Raw genomic sequence first — 22,267 nt, forward strand, 5'->3', positions numbered from 1 at the left:
CAGCGTGTGCTGCTTCCAAAAATGTGAGGTTTTAGATTACCCAGAAATCAATGACCTGTAACGGTGTCGACGCCCCAGCCCAGCAGTTGTGCCCTGGCCGCGCGCAGGGGCCAGCGCACAGATGGGTATCTGCACAAACCCCCTGCACCTCCTGCTCTTCCTGCCCCTCTTCAGACACCGTGGCTGCCAGGCAGACCAGCGCACGCCCCTCCTGCCGCAGCTGGACCTGGGGAGACGCTGCTCTGCAGCACAGAGGACGGGGGAACCCACAGTGGCTGTGATGAGCCCAGGGATGCAGCCCAGGGCAGCTGATTTTGTGGGCAAACGCTGATCAGTGGAAGGCAGGCACCAAGAAGGGGTCAGGCAGACACAGCTCCCCTCCCCCTCCCTCCCTCGGGCTCCCCAGGCGTCCTTTTCTCCCAGCAGCCTGTCCTGAGAAGTCTTATGTGCCCAGTGGATGCAGCTGCCAAACTGGGTGATTCCAGCTCCTCCCGAAGCAGCAGCGGGCTCAGCGAGACTCCCCTGGCGCCGAGCACACCCCTTCCTGTGTCACTTCGCCGTCCCCCACTCTCTCTCGTCCCTGCCTCAGCCTCTGTTTCCTGGGGAACCCTGGCTGCGACACGTCTGCACCACAGGGACGGGGGAAGGGGAACAGCTGTGGGACTTCCCTTTCTTACGGATGGCAGATCGGACGCCCCAAACGACTCTTCTGAAGACAATAATTGGGGAGCTGAATTAAAAGAACACTTACAAAATATATCACTAATCTTTCATGAAAACAAAGAAGTTGCAAAACCCTAAACAGGGGAAAATCAGAACTCCCAGGAGGCAACGAGGTAAAAACCAGCTTTCAGAGGAGGGCGGTTCTCCAGTGCTCTGTGGATCATGAGTTACTCTGACAACACACGGGCTCGGGGAGAGGAGATGAGGCCTCGGGTTTTCCCGAGGTGGGAAATGCGGGCGCGGACACGTCATGGAGCTGAGACCTCACATAATGAGCGGAAACCCGCACACAGAAGTTGACAGACGCACAAAAAATGTTCCTGCCTCGGCCCTGACATTGGGGAAGGAAAACACAAACTCCCCTGAGAATTCGTAAACCGAAGAAACTCAATGAAGTTGCTGATTTAAACTCCCGCTAACTGTGTGGTCCCAATTTTAAGCTGATTGCTTACAAAAATGGGCCCATACTGGTGGCATCTCCCAGCAGCAAATGCAAATATTTTTGGGAAAAAAGTCAAGTCAAAAACTCAAAGAATTTCAACCAACTACACATCCAAAGCAGACACAGGTTGATGTTCAAAAGTCATAAGAACAAAGGAAACCAGCCACTATAAAATCCAGTCGCTAAATAACAATTCTATGTGGCTGAAGAGAGAAACAGTGAACTGGAAAACATATCCAAAGAAATTACACCAGATCTCCATCCAGAGAAACAAAGAGACAGGAAACGTAAACGGTGCTAAACCGCAGAGGATGAAAATAGAGAATCAGCTGTGTGTATAATAATATTTTTGAAGGGAGTGATGGAATAGAGTCAACATTTCAAGAGACAATGGCTGAGAATTTTTCAGGTAGTTTAAAGATGCCTGGAAGATCCAATGAGCTCAATACATCAAAAGGAAAATAAATAAGAATAAATTTATATGTACATGTGAAAGAGAAGAAACCAAGGCAAAGAGAAGATGAGGCCTGTTGGTGCCCCGCACGCCTGTACGAGCCTGGGGACAGGGATCCCAGGACCGTTGGGTTTGGTGGACAGCCCATACTGGCTACCCAGGTGTGAGGTGACCAACCTCACTGCAGACAGAGCCTGAGCAAAGGCCCCGGGGCACCAGGAGGCATAGGGCTGCCATGGGCTCCAGTGTCCCCATGAACCCTGGCCCCGCACCCCACAAGATGCATGTCCCCCGTCACCACCAAGAATCCATGCCTCCTCCCCTCCCCAAGCCCAATGTCCTTGCACCCCACATGCCCTGTGGGTCTTTCCAGCCCCTTTCCCTGCTCGCCCCACCCCTACACCACACACCCAACCCCGGAGCCTCCTGAGCCCTCCTCCTCCGACCGTGTCACATTGGGTCACCCGCTACCTGAGTGTCCATTCCCCTGTTGCCTGTACTGTCTGAAATCCCCAGAGAAAATGAGAGTTACCCCCTCAAGGTGGGATCTGGAAACACTCCAGAGACAAGCACGGCCATGACCACAGGACCTGCATGTCTTCTTCTTATGAGGACATTTCCCTGGGGTTTTGGCTACTGGCTCAGGCGGTGTGTAGGAGGAAGGTAAGACCTCAGTGCCCTGGGAGCCTGGGGTTGGGGCTCACAGTCACTCCTCATCCCTTGGGTCCCGTGTCACCCTCTGCTGCTGCAGGAGGAGACAAGTTCACAGTCCTGGGGGGTGGGATCAGGCAGGGGAAGCAACTGCCAGAGGCTGACTGACCCCCAGACTTGGCCCCGTGCCCCCACAGGGCCTTGGAAGGGCCCCGATGTTGCTCGGGAAGACACCTGCACCTAGTGGGTGCTGGTACCTGCTAGACCCCAGGTCCCCACCCCCCATATCCACATATCTGAGCATGTAAGGTTGTCAATTTTATGGATATGAGGATGCAGCACGCACTTCATAGATAATAATAACACATCAGACATGCTATCAATTCCACAGAGCTACTGGGTCCCAGAGTGGCTCCGTCGTTCCGTGGGATGCTGGTGTCCACAGCCAGCGCAGGGCGGAGCCCAACGGACCACTGTGCCCTCAGAGCAGCGTTGGGGCACGCGTCACCCGCCTCAGGTGCTGGCAAAGCCACAGGACGCGTGTTGGAGCTGTGCTGGGCCCACGGGGGACTCTCTTCCTCCCCTGGGTGGTAGTTTTCCGATGTAAGAACGTTATCAAGTTTTCGTGACATTCACAATGTCGTCGGGAGACAATCACAGCAACAGATCGGGCCTGAGCAGGCATCTGTGGGGTGCCAAGACTGCTTCCCGGGTGCTGTCGTGAGGGTGCCGCAGACAGGGAGAGGGCGCCCAGCACTGGGTGGCCCTCACACAATGACACAGAAGGCAGGAAGTACAGCAGGATGAGTGGAAGTGATGAGTTCTGAGCATTCACTCATTATGTTTGTTAATATAATTGTGAGTTTGTGTAATGTGATTTTAAACAATGACTGCGCCTGGCTACTGCTCCCAAATTTCCGGAACTTCAGCCTCAGCGCCCTACATTGCTGCTGGACAGAGCCCCCCTCCGCCACTGCCCTCTGCCTTTACTGATATTTTTTAAAATCCTCACCCGAGGACATGCTTATTGATTTTTAGAGAGAGGGGAAGGGAGGGAGAGACAGAAAGGGAGAAAAATATCGATGTGAGAGAGAAACATCGGGTGGCTGCCTCCCCCAACCCCCCACATGCACCCTGACCAGGGACCAAATCTGCAACCTAGGCACGTGCCCTGCCTGACCAGGGGCAATCAAACCCAAAGCTTTCAGTTTACAGGACGATGCTCAACCCACTGAGCCACACCAGCCAGGGCTGATATTATTAACTAATATTCAGTGTTTAATGTTACATTTTAGTTAACAATTATTAAATAATTTAATGATTTATCCCATAATTTGTCTTCCAGCCTCCAAACCTCCCCGGAGAAGCCGTTCCTTCCCTCCCAAGGTTCCCCTGCACATCGGTCCGTCCGGCATGTTCATCTCGGTCCTTCCCCAGGAGAACTAGAGCTCCTCGAGGGTGGGGTCTCTGTCGGGCTCGGAGATCCACTGCAGGGCAGACGTGGACAGCTGCGCCCCGACAGGAAGTCTGGGCGCCACCGAAGACACCACGGAACCTGGACTAAACCCGTAAGATGCTGCCCGCCCTGCCGCCGACTATTCTCTGACGCCTAAGTTGTTCTTTTAATGCAACATGTTTTCGTTTTTCTGTCACTTTTATTGTGTGAGAAGAAAGAACAGATTCAAAATGGACACAACAGAGAAAATTATTTGCCTGTGATGGGACTGCTTTTTATTTGCATGGGGCTTTGGACTTTCCATAACATTTTCACGTCTGCTTTTCATTTAATTGTGGATACACTGATAAATACGTAAGTAAAAGAAAAGAGAAATAAACCAAAAATCACTCCAAATCCCATCTTCCAGGCACTGTGACCAGACTCGGCCCCCACCGCTCCCTGCCCTGGGCGGGCACACCTGCCTGGTGCGTCCATGCCTCCTCATGACCACAGGATCCTCACAAACGCCGCCCCGTGGCCGGGCCCCCTTGGTTTGCTGTGAGTTGGTCCTAAACAACACGGCTTTAGCTTGCCACTTGGTACCTGTGTTTCTTCCCCAGGCCCGAATGCCCTGTCGACCTGGCCCTCCCTGGGCGCAGAACTTGTCCGCCGGGTCCTCCCTGGGTCCAAATGCCCAGTCCTCCTGGTTCACGGTGTTGTTGGTGTTTACATTTTTCCTGTGTCCCCCCACCCCCTCCATGTCATCCTCATGTGTCCTACAGGTAACTGGCCGTATGTCATCATCCCTCTTTGTGGAAGGGACCCAGCAGGGGCAGCCCTCACTGTTCTCTGCACACCTTATATCTGGGAGCTGCTGACATGCTCAGGAAAATGGTGGAAAAGCCAAGAATCTGAGGGGGGAGGGGACCCAGAAAGCCTGTCCCCAGATGGGGAAGTGTGGGTACAGCACAGCTGACTGGACCAGACGGCGACTGACCCTGGGCCTGGCCTGTCGGTGGACCAAGGAGAGCAGGAACCAGGAGGGAGAGAAACTCTCAGCAACACCGTGGTAGTGAAATGCCTTGTTTTATTGAGGACACTGCAAACCCTTTGTCTACATGACAGCGTCTCATGCTCCGTCCCACTGGTCTCGGTGCGCGAGGAGCTCATGCGGGCGGTGACGTGTGGTATATACATCAATATACATACAAGGACACTGGGGAGTGTGTCTTAGCGACGGTTTCCTGGCTGAATGACATTCACAAAGAGTGTCCGAATTCTGAAGTCAGATTAAAAGCATACAACCTCAAGTCTGGAGAAGCCAACGGCTTTCAGGGCCCACCCCACCAACATTCCAGGGATCGTGCCATTCACGGTCACGTCCAGAAGGACACCCTCAGTCCCTCCTGCCCCTCAGCCCGCACTGGAGCCCCAACAGTGAGCAGGGAAGTGCAGCCCACGTCGCCAGAACAGGATGCCAAGTCACAGTCAGGTCGGGCCCTGACCTCTCCCCACCCTCCCATCGTGTGGACATACTGTGTGCTGTAGGCTGGCTTCAGGCCATGGAGAGGGGCCACAGGACACGCCTGGGACAAGGACACACAAAACTGGACACGCACAGTCACAAGGACTCTGCCCTTCCCCATTTATACAGTTGGGGTGGTGAAAAGAAATCTTTTGAGAGATCTCACGGAATTTACAGATGGAAAAGCCAATTTTCTTTCTCTTGCTGGATCAAATGTTATGCCTGGGTCGGACCTTATGTTTTGGTGTGAATATTTTAGAAATGAGAAGATGCACCCGTGTTGTATTTTGATTTTGGTTCTCACGAGGAAAGGAGCTCGCTGCCTCCCCACAGCAGTCCCTGGCCTGGTGCTCAGACTGGTGCTGGGCAGGGTGAGAGCCGGCCCCTCGGAGAGACTGCCTAGCACCCTGCACAGGTAGCACTGCCTTTACAAAGTGGTTCTACAGCCTGCAGAGCAGTGACAGTATATGAATAAAATAAATTCCAGAGAAATCACCTTGTGAGATGTTGGCTTGGACATTGTAAAACAATTGTTTTGATCACAATAAAAATCTCCAAAATAGAAAAAGATGATGAAATGAATGAAGACCCAGAATCAAAACTGCAGTTCTTTGGTGTCCTTGCCTGAGAGGAGGTGAAAGCTGACCCGAGTAGGGGGCAGGGATGAGCCACGTGGCTAGGACGATGTCCCCCGACCTGGGCCCGACCTGGGAGAGCCTGGCTCATGTTCCAAATGTGCCACCCCAGCTGAGCCTTCTCTTCACTCCACCTTCCCGCCAGCAGGACGGCTGCCCAGTGGCCTGGAGTGGACAGTGACCGGCTTTCCCAAGGAGCTGACACTCCGGGGTGGCTGACACAAGACAGCGGAACCCCTCCTGACCCTCACTCGTCAAGGGTCCTCACACTTAACATTTTGCTCAAAAAGCCAAGTCCCTGGTTGTCGCAACTTTTCTGTGACATCTCTGTAGTCCAGGTGGAGGACATCAGGGGCAGACTAACGCCCGAGGACACGGGGCTGTGTGCCTAATGCACGGTGAGCTCAGGAAGAAGGGGCGGGTTAAAGTGCTGGGTCTCCTGCAGGAGTGGGTCAGCCCTCCCTGTCCTGCTCTCAGATGAGTGTTCCGGCCGCCCTGCCCAGAGGCAGACTGTCCTGTGCAGGCCCCCTGGCCAACCCCTGCCCCGGCCTCCTGCCCTCCTCCCAGCAACCACGGGTCAGACCTGGGAGCTTTCAGAGCACAGCCCTGCCCTGGCTGGTCTCACACTTGGCCCAGGAAAGGTGCACAGCTCAGGAGCCACGGGGAACACACACAGTAGGGCATCCGTTCACCTGGGGCTGGAGAGAGACTCACGCTGACTTCAACCATCCCCAGTGGAAGGGAAGGCCAGGCACACGGGACAGTACATGTCTATGGAATGGATTTCCACTGGGCTTTGTCATCAAAATCCATCTTTTTTAAAAACTAAGTCCATCTCCCAATCCCCATTAGAAAAAATACCATTTTTAGAGAAGAATAAAAACACAGGGCCTCTCACGATGTTCTTCTGGGCACAGGAAAGCCTGCTCTGGGGAGGGGCCGGAAGCCCCAGACTCCCTTCCTGTGATGCGGAAGGGATGCCAGTGCGTGGCACCCAGACCGTAGTCCACAGGGACGGGGCCCTGAGACTGCCCTCTCACCGGCTCAGGATGAGCAACTGCCCCGCGTGAGCGGGAGGCCGGGGCAGGCGGTGCCCGTCCCAGAACCTGGTAGGTCCCAGGCCTGAGTGACCTGTCCCCAGGACACACGCCCTGAGATGTGACCACCACAGGCTCCAAACTCTGCTCTTGCTCCTCACGTCCTGGGCCTGCAAGGACACGGGACACCAGGTATACACCTTGATGCTGCACAGGCGACACCCTGGACTTTGCTGCAGGGTGCAGTGTGCCTGTGTCTGCCCATGGCACAGTGGTACCCTGCGCAGCCATAAATCAGCCAGGGCTGGAGTGTTCTCTCCATCTGCTCTGCTCTGGCCCTGAGTGGAAGCGACAGGTAGCTGGTCCAGGTCTCCAGGCACAGGCTGGGCGGCGCCCAGGCCTCGACCTGCCTGATCCCCTTGCTCAGCTGCCCTGGGCCATCCTGTGTGCTGTGGGGTATTGGGCAAAGCCCCTGGGTCCCCCCCAGATACAGCAGCACCCCCCTGCCATGACTACGCTCACAGCCTGTCATGTTGCCAGCTTTCAGCCTGAATACTGATTTTTTCAAACATGTCTTTGATAAAGCTGGAAAGAATTTAGAAATAAGTCTAAGTGGTGTTTTCCAAAATGAACATCTATGACTTAATTCTCATTTGGTCCCATGAAGACCTCTGGATGGTCACTCAGGTCCATCGGGCCCCCAGGGAGGAGCGGGGGTCAGGCTGACTGTTGTGCGGTAGCCCGATGCACGCCCGCTAGGCCCCAAGGTTAAATACTGTTTCAGAACCCAAAGGAATGCCACACTTATATCTGGTTATTTAGAAGTAACCAAGAAAAGTTGTCTGTGATGTGATTCTGTGAGGGAAACAGAAGCTTCTGGAAGAATGGAGGCTACAGGGACCTGGCCAGACACCGTGGGGCCACCTCCGCAGCTGCCAAGGACCCGCCTGCAGGGGGCAGTGTTGGGAAGTGTGGATATGGGGACTTTAGGTTTCTTTGTCCTACCCCTGCTTTCTCTTTTCCTGCACACACACATATATATATATATATAAATGGTTTTTTGCAATTAAAATAATGTGGCATAAGGGTGACCTGACATAATTACTTCTTATTTTATAAATCATGTTCCTAGCTCTGAATAAATTATTTATTCAAGAATTTCACACAAAGTAGTTGCTATTTCCTAAGCTTCAGGAAGCCCTACTCAGTAGAACTCGATTTCTATCGTAAACTGAGATTGAACGCTGTCACCAGCAACTGGACAGGGACAGGGTGCTGTGGAGGTGCCGGAGGGGGCCTCCGGCCCGGCCAGCCCACCCCGCCCTGGCTGCGCACCTGCCCCGGCTGTGTGCCCACCCCCGCTGCAGACAGGAGGTTCTGGAGACAGGCCCGACACTCGGCACCCCCAGGTCCCCCCACCCCCCGCCGGTGGTCAGGGTGTGAGAGAGAACTGGTCCTGCTCCGTGGGCTTCTCCACCCAGGCGCCCAGCCCCGCCTTGATGAACGCCCGGAACAGGCAGGCCTTGGCCGCCTGGTACTCCTTCGCCACCAGCTTGGACTCATGGTACATATTGGGTTTGGTGACCCTGGAGCGCAGTAAGTGGGAGGGGACCTGTGTGAAGACAAAGAACAAGTACAACCATTTAAGAAGTAACAGTAGAAGCTAAAGCTCAAGACCATGGTCAAAAATGATAATTAGTCCTGGGCTGGCTTATGGGGGTGGGGCCCCCACATGCAGAGGCCTCCCGCAGAGGGACTGTCCTCAAACAGAGTGGCCTGGGCGCCCCGTCCGAGGGGCTGTGCTCCCACCCCAAGGAGCAGCCTTGAGGACACACAGGCAATACTCCTGGCCACCTGCAAACAGTTGAGTCTAATGTCCACTCCCAACATTGTAGCTATTCGGAAACCACGGTGTCGTGTACTGGTGATCACTGGGGCACCACCCCACGCCCGCTGGCTACCTCATGTGTGCGCTGCTGCAACTTGTCTATTCCTCCACGTCCAGTTCAAGGCCAGCTTCATAACAAACGATACAGACTTGACTCATAAGTCAATGAAAAATAGTAATATATTGATTTACTACATGAGGTTTTATTTGGTGAAAAGGGGGCCCTGCTGCTGCTACTGCGGAGAGGTCTGAAATCCTTCCTGGCTTAACCGAGCCCAGCAATGCCTGTCCTCTGGGCGCCTGCGCTTTGAGGTGACAGAAGGTCCTGGCAGGAAGGGTAGGTAGGGACACACTGCCTCTGAGGCTGAGCCGCTTTAAATTTGAAAGACCAGGGCTGGACTTTGGGCTGCACGGCACCAGAAGGAGCAGGTCTGGAAGGGCCGTGTGGATGGTGGCGGGGCTGCGACAGGGACAAGCGTGGGGGTGGGGCGGGCGCCTCAGTACCTTGCCGTGCACACGCATCCAGCGACAGTACAACGCGTGCTTACACAGGCGTGACGCTCGGCCCAGCTCATCCTTGCCCGTCGTGGCGTTGATGACCTCGACGGCCGCGTCGCCCACCGTCCAGTTGACGCTGAAGTTGGGTGCCTTCCCCGGCTGCCGTGCTTCTGCGTTGCTGATGCCTGGAGGGGAGGGACGAGCGAGGTGATGCAGAGGCCTTCATGACAAGGACCAGGCGGATTCGCACCGGTCCAGTGCCACCTCCTGCTGCCCAGAAATGCGCTGTCTGTTGAGAGGTGGGTGGAAGGCCCACAGAGCCGAGAACTGTGTGACCTCACAACACTTCTAACTCACTCGGGCAACAGGTCGGGAAAGCGGGGCGGCCCCTTCAGGACGGCAAGCCACACGTCTGACCTCAGGCCCTGACGCCGCGGCCACCCTCTTGCACACCCGACACCCAAGATGCAAGGTCCAACCTCTTCCCATGTTTTCTTACTGCATTTCAACACTTTCTGGAACCCAATGCTTCCCTTATTTTTGTGCATCCGCTCCAGGCCACGATTCTGCTTGGCGTGCCTGCGAGTCCAGGTGCCACGCAGGCTAAGAGCAGCTCAGCCTGGTTTCCTCTCTGACAGGGGAGGTACCGACGAGTTCCACGCCCACGCGGCCGGCGCCCCTGCCTTTTCTACTCTCGCTTTGTAGCACGTCCAGTTTTGGAGCAAAGTGACTTGGACAGGCAGCAAGTCTGGATTCAATGAGTCAGGGCCACTTTGGAGCCGAGTCGTGTGACAGACTTGAGAGGACAAAGTGTTAATTCATCACCAAGTCTGGCACTCAAGGGAGAGCCCCAGCATCGAATGGGGTCTCTGTCCCGACTTCAGGCAATCACTCTAAACCACACCGCTACGAGGCGGGGTCACCAGTGAGACGGAACAGTAGGATCGACTGGCTCCCAAGGAGGCGGAGGCTGAGAAGTCCCACATCCTGCCCTGTGTGAGCCGGGGACACAGGGCAGCCTGTGGTGGAGCTCTGCCCGAGTCCCCAGGCTGAGAACTGGGGGCCGGCAGTGTGAGTCCCAGCCAGCAGGGGACTGTGAGAAGAGGTGGCCCAGCTTTGTCAGCCAGCCAGGAAAAAGGGGGGGAGCTCTGCATGTGCCGGCCTTGGTGGCCCATGGGTGCTTGGGCGAGCACCCACCCCGGGAGGCAGTTTGCTTTACGGAGTGTGCCCGCCGGGTGCTGACCTCCTCTGCAGACACCCCTAGCTCCCCCAGAGAGAACGCGTGTTCTGGGCGCCGTGGCCGGTCAGGAGGACGGTGAAAACTGGCCATCGCAGGCCTCAGCTTCCTGTGGTTCGAACTCAACCCCTCCTCTCCTGAACGGCTCTCTGGGCATCCTGGAGTTTCTGTCCCCTTAGTACCCGTCGTCCTCTCACCGTTTAAAGACCCCTCAGCCCCTCAGACTGTGGTGAGAACACGCGCACTTTCTTCCCAGTTGTCCCGTCATTGCACCAGGTTTACTCCTTCGGATCCCACGGTTTCCCTTCTCAGATGCCCGCCTCACTTTGCTAGAGCATCTGGGTATTTTTTCCCTCCAAAAGTATACACTAGAGATAGATCCTCTGAATCCCTGAATAGAATCCGATCATCGTCCCTTTATGCCTGACCGCTATCTGATTAGACAGAAAATGCTACACTAAACACAGCTTCCCCTCGGATGGAAGTCACTCGTCACTCGGCACGGCTCCTGTGCGCTGCGGAGCACCACGCTCTGGAGGCCCACAGAGAGGGGACAGGAAGGGACCTCTCACACACCGATTCTGCTCGGCACTTGGTCTCAGGTACTCAGTGGAACTGCGTCGTTCACAAGTGGTCAGTGCTCGTACTATGTCACAGTCCTTGTGAGTCTGGACTGCTGTGTGATCAGGTCATTGTCAAGGGTCACTGCTGAATGACACTCCAGCCTCAGAGCTATCACACTGTGCACTACAACCAGAAAAGGTCAATTAACTGCCTGAAAAAGTAAGGCACTAACAGTACAAATATTGTTTGTATTTTAAGCTAAATAAGTGGAAAAATGAAGAAAATAAGGCAGAAAGAAAACAGCTAGCTTGGGCCTCCAACGCTAACCACACGCTTTTTCTGGGGGAGACTTATCCCCAACGGTCAGGAGAGCACCCTTCTCCGAGTCCCAGGGGCAGACACCCCCGAGGGGCCTGACACCGAGAGGACTGGGGTAAGGAGCCAATCACAGGCACAGTGGTGCAGAAACCAGGGAGAGCAGGACCCACAAGGCCTCAAACGAGAGTCTCTGTTGCTGTGAATCACGGGAGCCAAAACTCCCAGAACAAAAACACAGGGGAACCGAACTGGCCTAAGGCAGGTACAAAGCCCGCACTCTGCTCTTCCCATTCGGACTTCCCTCGCACAGGCATTCTCCACGAGCGCCTCCCCCATGATGGGCAATCAAAGCGAATTATATGCGTAATGATTACTGACGGACACTCAGGCCACCGTGGCTTCCTGCTACAGAAGTTCTCTGTCATGTGTTTATTGACCCTGAAAATGTGTCATTTACACTCTCTATTGAAAGTGACCTCTATCCTGCAAACAGAGACCTGAGCAGGAGCTAAAGCATAAGGACCCTGGTGTGCAGCACCTGACAGCGATGGTGACACTGGCCATCCGCCCGGGCCTCCCAGACCCTCAGCGTCTCTGGCCCCTCGGGCCCCCAAAGCTGTGAAACCACCTGCCACTGAAGCCAGGAGCAGAGCGCCCTCCAGACCTCCACCCCGATTTCCGCCAAGGACTGCAAGCCCTGAGCTGAGGAGGGAAGTGACTGGACCCCGTCCGGCGGTGAGCGGCGGCAGGGACCGGGCAGCAGGGACCGGGCAGCAGGCTGCGCCCTCGCTCTCTCGGCCTCCCCGCCGCTTCGCCAGGCCCAGACAGGTGCCAAGGGCTCTGCACAGGGGACCACTGGCCAAATAAGACTTCCTTCGAAGCTGAAACCCTGGGGTTTTGAAACACAATGTCGGGAAGGAGCCTGAGTCTTGGTCCAGAAAGTGAAGGGTGCGCTACTGGCCACCTGGCCTGGAGAACCCTGTGTCATGAGGAAGCAGGGCATCCAGCAGGGCCCTCACCCAGCCTGCACGGCCAAGACCACACAGGACTGGGTGCATTTAACCGGAAGTCCCTACCTGGCTGACAACACCCCTGGGGTGACAGAAGAGGGGAGTGCGTATGCCCTGGACGTGGTTTGCAGACAAATCCCAGCACAACAACTGTTACTGCTGAGAAAATCAGTCCAATAGGTAACGCCCCTTTATCATCAAAGACGCCTCTACAGAATGTTCAAATGAACAAACACAGGCAAACCACATCCTAGAACCTGAGTCTACAGGCAGTTTAAGGTCTTTTGGGCCAAAAAGTTTGGCCAGCCCAGCAGTTTTTTTTCCGTTCAGTTTTTTCCGTAAAATAAGAGACACGTTTTTCATTTTCACCAATAACTTTACTGATTTGGAAATATTTTGAGTATATCAGCTGTCTCTCACATAGCAGAATATTGATTGTTTCCAATTACTGTCTCAATTTGATCACTATCAAGTTTAACTGGTCTTCCTGACCGTGGGCATCGTCCAGTTGAGCACGAAACTTTGCAAACCACTTGACGTGTTCGATCAGTCACAGCACCTCCTCCATCCACTGCACAAATCTTTTTTTTGCATCTCGGTTGCATTTTTAGCTTTCTTGAAATAATAAAGCATAATATGCCAAAAAAGTTTTTTATTTTCTTCCATCTTCAATGTTAAAATAGCTACACAAAAATTCACCAGTTTCGATAATTTTTTTAATGTACGCCAATATGACAGCTGTCACAACACAATCTACCAACAGTTTTTTGAACAAAGTTAAAGACAGCTAAGTGCTACCAGAGCCATCTTACGGAAAAAAACCGAACGAACTTTTTGGTCAGCCCTCTATTTTCTAGGGCTCCAGCCACCAGGAAGTTCTTCCCTGGGACACAGGAGACGTGAAAGCCCAGACAGCGGGTCCTCGCAGAATGAAGACGCCAAGCAGGTGGGGGCTGCGAGTGTGTGGCTGTGACACACGCCAGCAGGTCCAGGACACTGACCGACCTGGACAGCAACTGCCCCTGTGAGCAGAATGCCCGTGTGTGGCTGTGACCGGGAAGGTCAGCTTCCTCAGAGAGCGGGGCAGACAGAAGGGATGGCAAAGGACACGTGACACAGGAGAAACTGGACCAAGACTTGCAAACAAGATGCTGCAAAAGCAGGAGCACGAGACGAAAACGGGAGAAAGTCTCTCCGACCTGGAGGCGAGGTGGTCCAGGGGGAAGCATTCAGAGGAGTCGGGGGAAGGGGAGAAATGCAGCCCCACTCCTGGCCTTACTCTGGGGAAAGTCTGAATTTTAAGGGAAAAAGATAAATTTAATACTACCAGAGAGAAAACAAAATGGGAATCTTTCGGAAGCAGAGAAGATTGAGGTGGCTCTGAGCCCAAGAGATCAGGGAGGGTGATGGCAGCTTCTGGGGGAGCACCCGGCTCGGCTGCTGCAGACCCCAGATGCCGGGTGAGGGTGGCACAGGGGTGGGGGCACCGCCCGGGGGGGCCCTTCTAAGTCCACCAAAACAGCCACCCCCTCTGTCCCAGCCAACTGACCCTGAACGCATAGCGACTGGGGAAGAACCGTGGCCCCGTACGTCTGTCCAAACTATCACTGACAGTCCTGTGGGGAAAGCGTTTGGGAGGACTTTCTAAACCGCAAGGTGATGCCGCCAGAATTCACGAGGATGAGGTGGGAAGACAGGACGGGGAAGCCTTCCTGGGCGTCCAGCTCCTCTCAGGCCGGGGTTGTTATCAATACCGATTAATGCTTGATACTGAATTTTTAAAGTGCTCATTTGTTTAAAAATTAAGGGGCAACACTGGGTAAAAAAGAAGTGAGATTCAGAATTCCCCAACCACAGGTCCAGGAAGAGAAAAAGCCACTGTAATCCAGACAACAAAGGGGCAGGAAAAAATCGGTGGGAAGGTTAAACAGAAGACAGGCACGATGAAAGGAAGGTTTTGTACCGTGGGCCGAACCTGGTCCACTCCGCCCCGCCCCGCCCCTCCAACATCGCTCTGTTCAAGGAGGGCCTGTGGTACGACTCCTGCTTCTAAACACAGGAAAAGGGTCCCCGCCATTTGGGGGCCCACTCCTGCCTGGAAAACACACACCTTCTCTCATCCTCATTCATATTTACAGTCCCCCCTCTTCCCCGTGTAAGGAAGGCTTTGTGATGCAGACACAAGCGTCCGAGTTTTACCAACTGCTAAAAATGGGGACATGGCTTTCCTCGGCAGGGGCACGTGGCTTCTCTCTGGTGCCAGCAAGGGCTCCCTGCCCCGTCTTCCCAGAGATCCTGCAGCTCAGACGGCTTCGTTAGGATGCGCTCCCCGTGCCGCCCTGTTGGTCAGTATTTTGTGGCCAGGGTGGCAGTAAAACCAGCTCTGGGGGAGCCGCCCCTGTGGCCCCAGGGCAGCCTGCCTGTCACCAGGCCCTGGGACAGTCGAGACCCCTGGCCTTGCTTCTGGACTTCTCTGCAGCACCTGGACAGCAAACGGGGCCTGTTGAGAATCAGGCTTGGGGACCAACAGATGGGAATCAGAGGCTGGAGCTGCTCTGAAACCAGCGGGCACAGATGTGAAAGTGACCTGGGCAGAAGACGCCAGCGCGTCTGCAGGGCTTCCACTTCCCGAGTGCCAGGGAAGGGAGGGCGGGTGTGCGCGGCAAAGGCCCACACGGCCGCAGCTCCCCTCCACGGGCCTCTCTTAAAGTGAGACCTGCTTTTCATGCTGAGGTAACATGAAACCCCTGATTTGGCCTAGACAGCTTTTTAAAAATAGTCCAACACTACATTTTTTATTAAAGGCCTATCTGATTTGCTTGGTTTTTAGGTGATCTTGTTTTAGTTGATTTAGTTATCCTCTGGGCTGAATTTGCGACCCTTCTTGCCCTTCCTAGGACCCTGCGGTTCTCTGGGCAACACTGTGCATCGTTCCCATTCTAACATGGATGCGACTTCTGTGACGGAACAGCCCGACGAGCATGGGGCCAATTGTGGTGAACATGTGTGCATGCTGCGGAGGCACAGGCGGAGGACTGAAGGGGCCAACCCCCGTGTCCCGGCCACAGGAGTGTGACCTCCCACATTGAGACACCTGGGTTCTCCCACCAGATCCTCGCACTCGATTCCCTCTGTCTGTGAGGACAGTGGATTTCCACGGCCCGGGCAGCCCCCCTGCAGCCCACCCACGAGGGAGGGCCTCTCTGCCTCTCCACCTCCCTTGCCCCCCCCCCGCCCCTGCTGCCCCATCCTGCTGCGTTGCCCCCTGAGGACCTCACAGGAGTGCCCTGCATGTAGGTGTCTTCCCCAAACCAACCTGCTGTGCCAATTTGAGCTCTCTTCAAGGAAAAACAACAGCAAAACCCCACTGTTTCCAAAACAAAGCATCTATCCAAGGTAAAAGACCTCAAACAGTTTGCATTTCAAAATAGACTGTGAAGCCGTAAGCTGCCAGCCCCTGGCTCAGCAATTGAGAAGCACTCTGCTCCCTGGACCTTGAGCGCTGCCCCGTCCTTCATAGAATTCTAACACTCGCCCAGAGGACCACGGAGGGCACCTGGTCTGTCCCCGTCACTAGGCACAGGGAGAAACTGAGGCACGACGCTTTCGGCTCGGACTTAGGCTCTGGCTGCCTGCCACGTGGGATCAGCGCAGCCCGACTGACCGTGGGGCTGGGGGCTCCAGGCTTTGGGGTTTGCGGTGATACAGGGACAGGAGAATAAAGGGCGGGCCCTTCTACTTGGCTATTTACCTCCTCCTGTTAAAAAACGCGCAGAACGCGGGCCGATGACTGAGGTCTCTCTTGCAAAGGCCACTTTCAGCACCTTTTTATAGCCATCCGTGCGCCTCACAGACATCGGATGGTAAAGATAATCTGACTTTTATAAATGAACTCACGTTCCAGTGTCTTAGAACATTCCTTCAGCAAAATGACCCTGTCCCCTCGGCCTCCCGCCATGGGCGTGGTCCCAATGGCACCCCTCTGCTGAGCGGCCCCCACAGCCACGCACGTCACGCAGTGTTCTAAGTGTCTACGAATCTCAGAGACAGGTGACAGCTGAGGTTAGACAAAGCCCTCAGGTGCAGAATACGGACAGTAAACAGGGAGAACCATTTTCTGACTCACAGGACACCCATACGTCCACACACAGCCAGACACGGACACTCTGCAGATTCCAGGACGTGCTGTGGGTATGGCTGCTGCCGTTTCAACTTCCCACAGTCGAGTTTATCACACTCCACCCTTCTCCTTAGCAAGCAAGGGTCAAGGTCAGGGAGCTGGAAGACCCGATCTGGGACAGCCTGGTTTTCTCCACGTGCTCTCGGAGGTGAGCTGTGCCTCCGGGAAGCCTGGCTGCCCACGTGCTGCGGCCAGAGCACGTGCACACTGGGACTTGTGGTTAGTTCAGGGTTGTGAGTTTAGTTCTGAGTTTAAAAAATAAGTGAAATGATGTTTCCAATGGGATACAAGTACCTTAATTGTGTCCTTTAAAATAAGGGTGAACTGAGAAGTTAGGACACTTGAATTCAAAAGCTCTTGTTCACTTTGCAGTTAGCCACTGAAATTCTAAAAGAAAAACAACAAACTGGTAACAATGGGTACCCAGGGCAGGTGCAAAATGTCCCTGACACACAGTTTGTCACTGTCCCCACGGTCACATCCCTGACACATGGGCCTGTCAAGGGCACATTTCAATTACATGACCAACCTCCTGATAGCAAACTGGGCTGGAGGACCCAGGGCAGGCCACCAGCTGCACAGGGGCTGGCTCTACAGTGGCAGCTGGTCACCGTGCCCACGCATCCTGGTGGCCTGGCCCAGCTTGACCTCAGACAGCCAATGAGCATGTATGATTTCCACAGCATCTGTCAGTCTCTCCATAGAGACAGGAGGACACACCCACACGAAGGCCACACCCAGGCTGCCCATCCTTTCCCAGTGGTGAGAGCGAACCTTGCAACGGTGGGACTCACTGAGCAGCCCTCCCAGGCCATGGGATGGCCCCTCCCTCCCTCCCTCCCTCCAGAGCGGCTCCTCCACAGGCAGCTTCCCTGGGGGGTTTTCACTCACACGACCTGCACCCCACACAGGACGTCTGTCTGAGAGGGATGAGCGTGCACTCGGGGGGTACTTGCCGCTGAGCAGAGGCTTGTTGAGGGTGTACAGAGCGGGCAGGTCTTCTATGTTCGAGATCCGCTGGTACATGGCTCTGGAGAGGTGGTCCCCGTGGTAGAGGCTGCCCAGGATGATGCTGGAGAAGTAGATGGGCTCCACGAAGATGCTGAGCAGGGAGCCCTGGATGCCCACCACGTTCCACCTGCAGGCAGAGGGACACGCCTCAGCGGGGGCTCCACGCCTGTTGCAGCCCTGACGCCCACCTGCCCCGTGCATAGATGCCCTGTTAATTCTGCGCAATGCTGGCCAATTAAAAAGAGAGGACCTAGAAATAACCGACTTAGCAGTTTAGAATGTTTAAGAGAAAAATTGACTTAAACATCACTTTAGCTGTGGAATGACTTTTTGCCACAACACACTTACTGAAGGTTAGTTCTAACAGTATCCTTGAGGCACATTTCTTGTGAGAAAAATCAAAAGGGAAAGTAAATATTTTATCATTTCCAATAAAAATGATCGCTCTGGAGTCTCTGAGGACAGTAAACTGTCCTTTTCCTCTCCTTTGACCAAATCTTGGAGTCAAGCTCCATTTAGCATGTGGAGGCAAGAGCCAGCCACGCCTGGCAGGGCAGGGCACTCTCCCTGCCACTGGCCAGTCCCCAGGCGTGGCAGTGGGGACCCTGCTCACAGCGCTGGGAGAGGCGGTGGCTACTGGGCTTTGCTAAACCAGCCGTTCCCGACACTGATGACCCCGGCGTTTGTTCGAGCTTGACTCACACTGCCCCTCAGACACGCCGCCGCCCTCACTCTCTCCAGCCCCACAAACAGAGGAGGGACACTACACGGCCTGGGGAGTCCGCGCCCCGTGGGGCGTCTGCACCCTGGCCCCCTCGGCACCAGGCACCGAGCCCACAGGGCAGAGACGACACAGCCTGCATGTTCCTGGAGCTCGGTGGCTATTTGGATGTGGACAAGCCGTGAAAAGGTGAACACGTGAACTGAGAATTAAAACTTGAGATGAAATCAATTTGGTGGGGAGCGAGGTCCTATGAAAAAGCAGAAGAGGGGTGCTGACTGCAGGGAGGGCTCTGAGAGGGTGGCCCTGAACTCAGCCCCTGGGGGGCAGGTGAGGCAGAGGCAGGTGGCCCACCCAGACCCAGGGTGGCAGGTGGGCGGGGGACAGGACAAGGGAGAGGGCAGGGCCAGGCAGCCCCTCAGGGTATACAGGCTCCTGAAGGCCTTTTAAGAAGGCGGTGGCGCCACCTGGTTTAATGGAGGTGTTTTCCCGAGAGGGTCTGACCCAGTGCTTTTTGGGAAGCATCCTATCAGCAGTGTGGGAAGGTTTGGTGGGATGACTGGGGGGTGGCCGCAAGGGAGCCGCCTCTGTAGTGCTGGTCAGAGGTGGGGGGCAGCGAAATGAGGCTGATTCACAAACAATAGTGCTCCCCCCTGTCCACTCTCAGCATTGGCCACCAGCTGCCCAATCTCTGGCCTTGGTGGAGAGTGGGAGGTGGTGCTGGGTGGTCAGAGCTGTGAATGAACAGCGTCTGCATGAGCCCTGCCGTAAGTCCCGGTCCACCTAGCTCAAGCCAAATTCAGTCACACTCTCCTCCTCGTCCCTGTCACTGGCCAGTGGCCAGCAAACCTGAGAGATCTCCTTTCAGAATGGACCCAGGAGCCACCCACAACTTCATCCTCTCCCACAGTCCCCAGCCCTGTACCCTCCCCTACAGCAGCCACCTGACCTGCAAAAACACAGGCCACACCAGGTCACGCCTTTGCACGAAAACCCCCATACTCCATCTTCATTCCCACAGCCGCCAGCCTGTCTGTCCCGCCCCCTCCCCCTTCCCCCGCCAGCCCAGCCACAGCACCTCCCATGTTCGGGCCATCAGGGCCTTTGATGCCCCCTTGAGGTACTATCTTCAGGTCCTTCATCCCAGCACACAGTCCCCTGATGGCTCCTGGCCACAGTCTCCCCACCTTGGACTCTGCAGAAAGTCCCTGGGACCCTGTCCCAGGCTCCTCCTGTGCCAACTTCCTGCATTACCCGCAGGCCTTCTTTTTATTACCTGTCCCCCACCCACCCTGCCAGTAAGAAAGCTCCTGGAGGGAGGGACTGGTTGTCTGTGGCACCCACTGCTCTGCTCCAACACTCACACCGTGTACCTCGTACACACAGGTCAAGAAATACGTGCTCAGCCGACAAACCCTGCAATCCCTACAACGCGTTCCTCCCGCCCCCTCAAACAAAAACAGAAACACGGTTTCCTATTGTACAAGAGAAAGCACGCCATGCCTGGATGCCTACCAAAGCCACAGGGCACCCTTCTACGCAAATTCAGAGTGCATGTGTGGATGTAGGCCGCCCTTCGGCTGAATCCAGCCTCGCGGGCTCACTTTAAAAGAGTGATTGAGCTCCGCTTGTTTCAAGTCATTAGTTCCGAACACACACTTGGAAAGAGAATTCCAGGAGCTTCTGACTGCTCTGCAGAGGGCCCGCTGGGAAGCAGTGTGCACACCCGCCACCACTGCTGACAGGCTCCCACCAAAGGGCCTTACAAAGGGCAGCAAGGGCCAGACTTCATTCACCAGGGGTAAAAACGCCCAGTGAGGGCCGGGGGGCTCTGTGGCAGCCAAGGGCCTTGTACTGCTGAATCAGGCTCCACACTGTTGAATGCTCCCAGTGAGCCTGTGCGAAGATGGGGAATTTGGCACAGACGGCCGAAGCCCCCTCCCTGGGAAGGCTGCAGGGTCCACAGCAGTTTGCCATGACACTCACCGGGGGGCAGAACTGCACGGGTGCTGAGGAGTGTTCCCTCAGCCCTGCCGGGCTCGCTACCAGGCCTCTCTCTCCTTCATCTTCCTTATGCCGTTTCCTAGCGGACAGGGTCCAGAGTGCTGCCACGTGGGAATGTCCCTGGATCCGTCAAGGGCCTGGCTCCGCCCTTAGAGGCTGAGTACATCAGCAGCCGGTGGCCAGTCAGACCAGAGTCACAGGGCAGCTCCAACCCAGCACAGTCTCCACGGCCACTGGCCCAGAACATCAGGACTGGGTCAGCTGCCCCAACATTTGTCCCTGCCTCCAACCTGGGACCACCCAGAGAGAGCCCGGATGCCCCCCACCAGAGGAGGCCTCACTTCTGGCTAGCCGACCCACAGACTCCGTGCAACACACATGAGCCGAGCCCCCTCCCTAACTAGAGCTGCACCCCCCACTCACCCACATAGAGGGGGCAGGCCCCCTGCTACAGCAGCTCTGAATGAATAAGCTGTCTGCCCTCAGGCAGGCAGTCTCTGCTCCCTCCCACAGTGCACAGGGGCCAAGGTCACCAGGTCTGAGACCCTGGTGCCTTCCCACAGCCCAGTTGACGCAACTCACCATGAGATGGTCAACCCACTCTCACCCACGCCGCCTGGGGGGGTGGTAGCTGCCTTCAGCCAAATGGCCCACCCAGCTGGTGACCCCAGCAGTAGCGCTGCACCTCCTTCCCTTTCCCCTCCCCCTGGCCGTCACCGCCAAGCCTGCCCTCTGCCGCTGCCCCCATTTCCTGCCCCTCAGGCAGGGACATACGGGACACTGCTCTGTCCCTCTGTAAGAGACACAGGACATCTCGCCCAGCACCTGTCCACAGCCTCTCATCCGTGACAGCCACTCAGGAGGCTGTTCATTTCACTCCCTCAGGACAGGACAGGAGGGCTGCGGACGGCAGGCAGAGTTCTGGCCGCCAACGCTGCTTCTGGGCCATGGCCGTTCTGTTGTCTGGCCATGGCCATGGCCATCTGTTGGTTGATAGCAAATAGTAAGCCCTTTTCAACCTCACCTGGGTTTATGCAAATGAGGTGACTCTAGGAGGATGGGGGCCAGTTGCAAGGGGAACTCACCATGGAATCAGAGCAGGGGGAGAGGAAATGGGATCGGGTTGATCACTAATGACCAATGACCCACTCAGCTGTGGCTGTGTGACAGCAATCTGCCCAAAGCCCGACCCAAGGGGCCGGGGAGCTTCCGGAGCACAGGAAGAGCCCTGCATCCCATCCCCCAGGCACCTCTTCCACAGGCCTGTTCCTGACTCGAGTCCTTTACAACAAAATGGTAAATTAAGTTACTGTACTCCCAGAGTTCTAGGAGCCATCCTAGCCATGCCATCGAGCCTGAAGAGGGTCAAGGGAACCAGGATCTGCAGCCCAGTCAGACAGAAGTGGGCGCCTACGCAGTCTCACGGGACTGCGCCATAGCCTGTGGGCCTGCGCTGACCCCAGCGCCATCAGAATCGGCCTGGCTTGTAGAACTGGAGAGCTGTGTGGCGCAGGACCCATATGCCTGGTGCTGGAGGGGCTGGGAGGAGCAGGCCATGGCCATGGTCGCCGTGTTTCCCTTCTAGGGGCAACCTTCCCCCTTTCATCCTGGCTCGTCCTGGCTTTTCCCTCTGATGCCGCGCCGGCAGGATGCAGTGGGAGGCGCAGAGCATGGGTCGCACATCTGAGTTTGACTTGCGTCCATGTGTGACCCTCATTGCACTGAGAAACAGGGCCCCCAGCCAAGCCCCTGCCGGCAACACCCCTGTGTGACGAGCGTGGGGGCCTGCTTTATAATCCGGGTTACCTACTGCTTACGCAAATCTGAAACTCTTCCCAATACTGGCTTTTCTCTCAACTCTTTCTATGGCAGTTTTGGCAAATAAGTTTTAAAATTTAAGTTTAGTCCCATTTATTCACGTTTTCTTCGTA

General features: G+C 55.5%; 1 protein-coding gene across 7 annotated transcripts in view; it reads right to left on the reverse strand.

The window, feature by feature from the left end:
• Nucleotides 1–4,778: 4,778 nt before the first annotated feature.
• Nucleotides 4,779–22,267, reverse strand: part of ADARB1 (adenosine deaminase RNA specific B1) — a 104,975-nt gene continuing 87,486 nt past the window's right edge. For 5 of the 7 annotated variants that reach the window (XM_037065220.1, XM_037065221.1, XM_037065222.1 and 2 more), the window contains 3 exons: nt 17,557–17,738; nt 9,298–9,476; nt 4,779–8,517 (listed from right to left, as the gene is read on the reverse strand). In XM_037065220.1, coding sequence (XP_036921115.1) covers nt 8,338–8,517; nt 9,298–9,476; nt 17,557–17,738 — 541 coding nt within the window. In that variant the 3' untranslated portion in view covers nt 4,779–8,337. Of the gene's footprint in view, nt 8,518–9,297; nt 9,477–16,894; nt 16,988–17,556; nt 17,739–22,267 lie in introns of those variants that run through there. The other 2 variants (XM_037065224.1, XR_005069270.1) reach the window with 2 other exon arrangements.

This window comes from Sturnira hondurensis, unplaced genomic scaffold (genome assembly GCF_014824575.4).
Source record: "Sturnira hondurensis isolate 20B ecotype Veracruz unplaced genomic scaffold, ASM1482457v3 Scaffold0015596, whole genome shotgun sequence".
In the NCBI taxonomy this organism is placed as follows: domain Eukaryota; kingdom Metazoa; phylum Chordata; class Mammalia; order Chiroptera; family Phyllostomidae; genus Sturnira; species Sturnira hondurensis.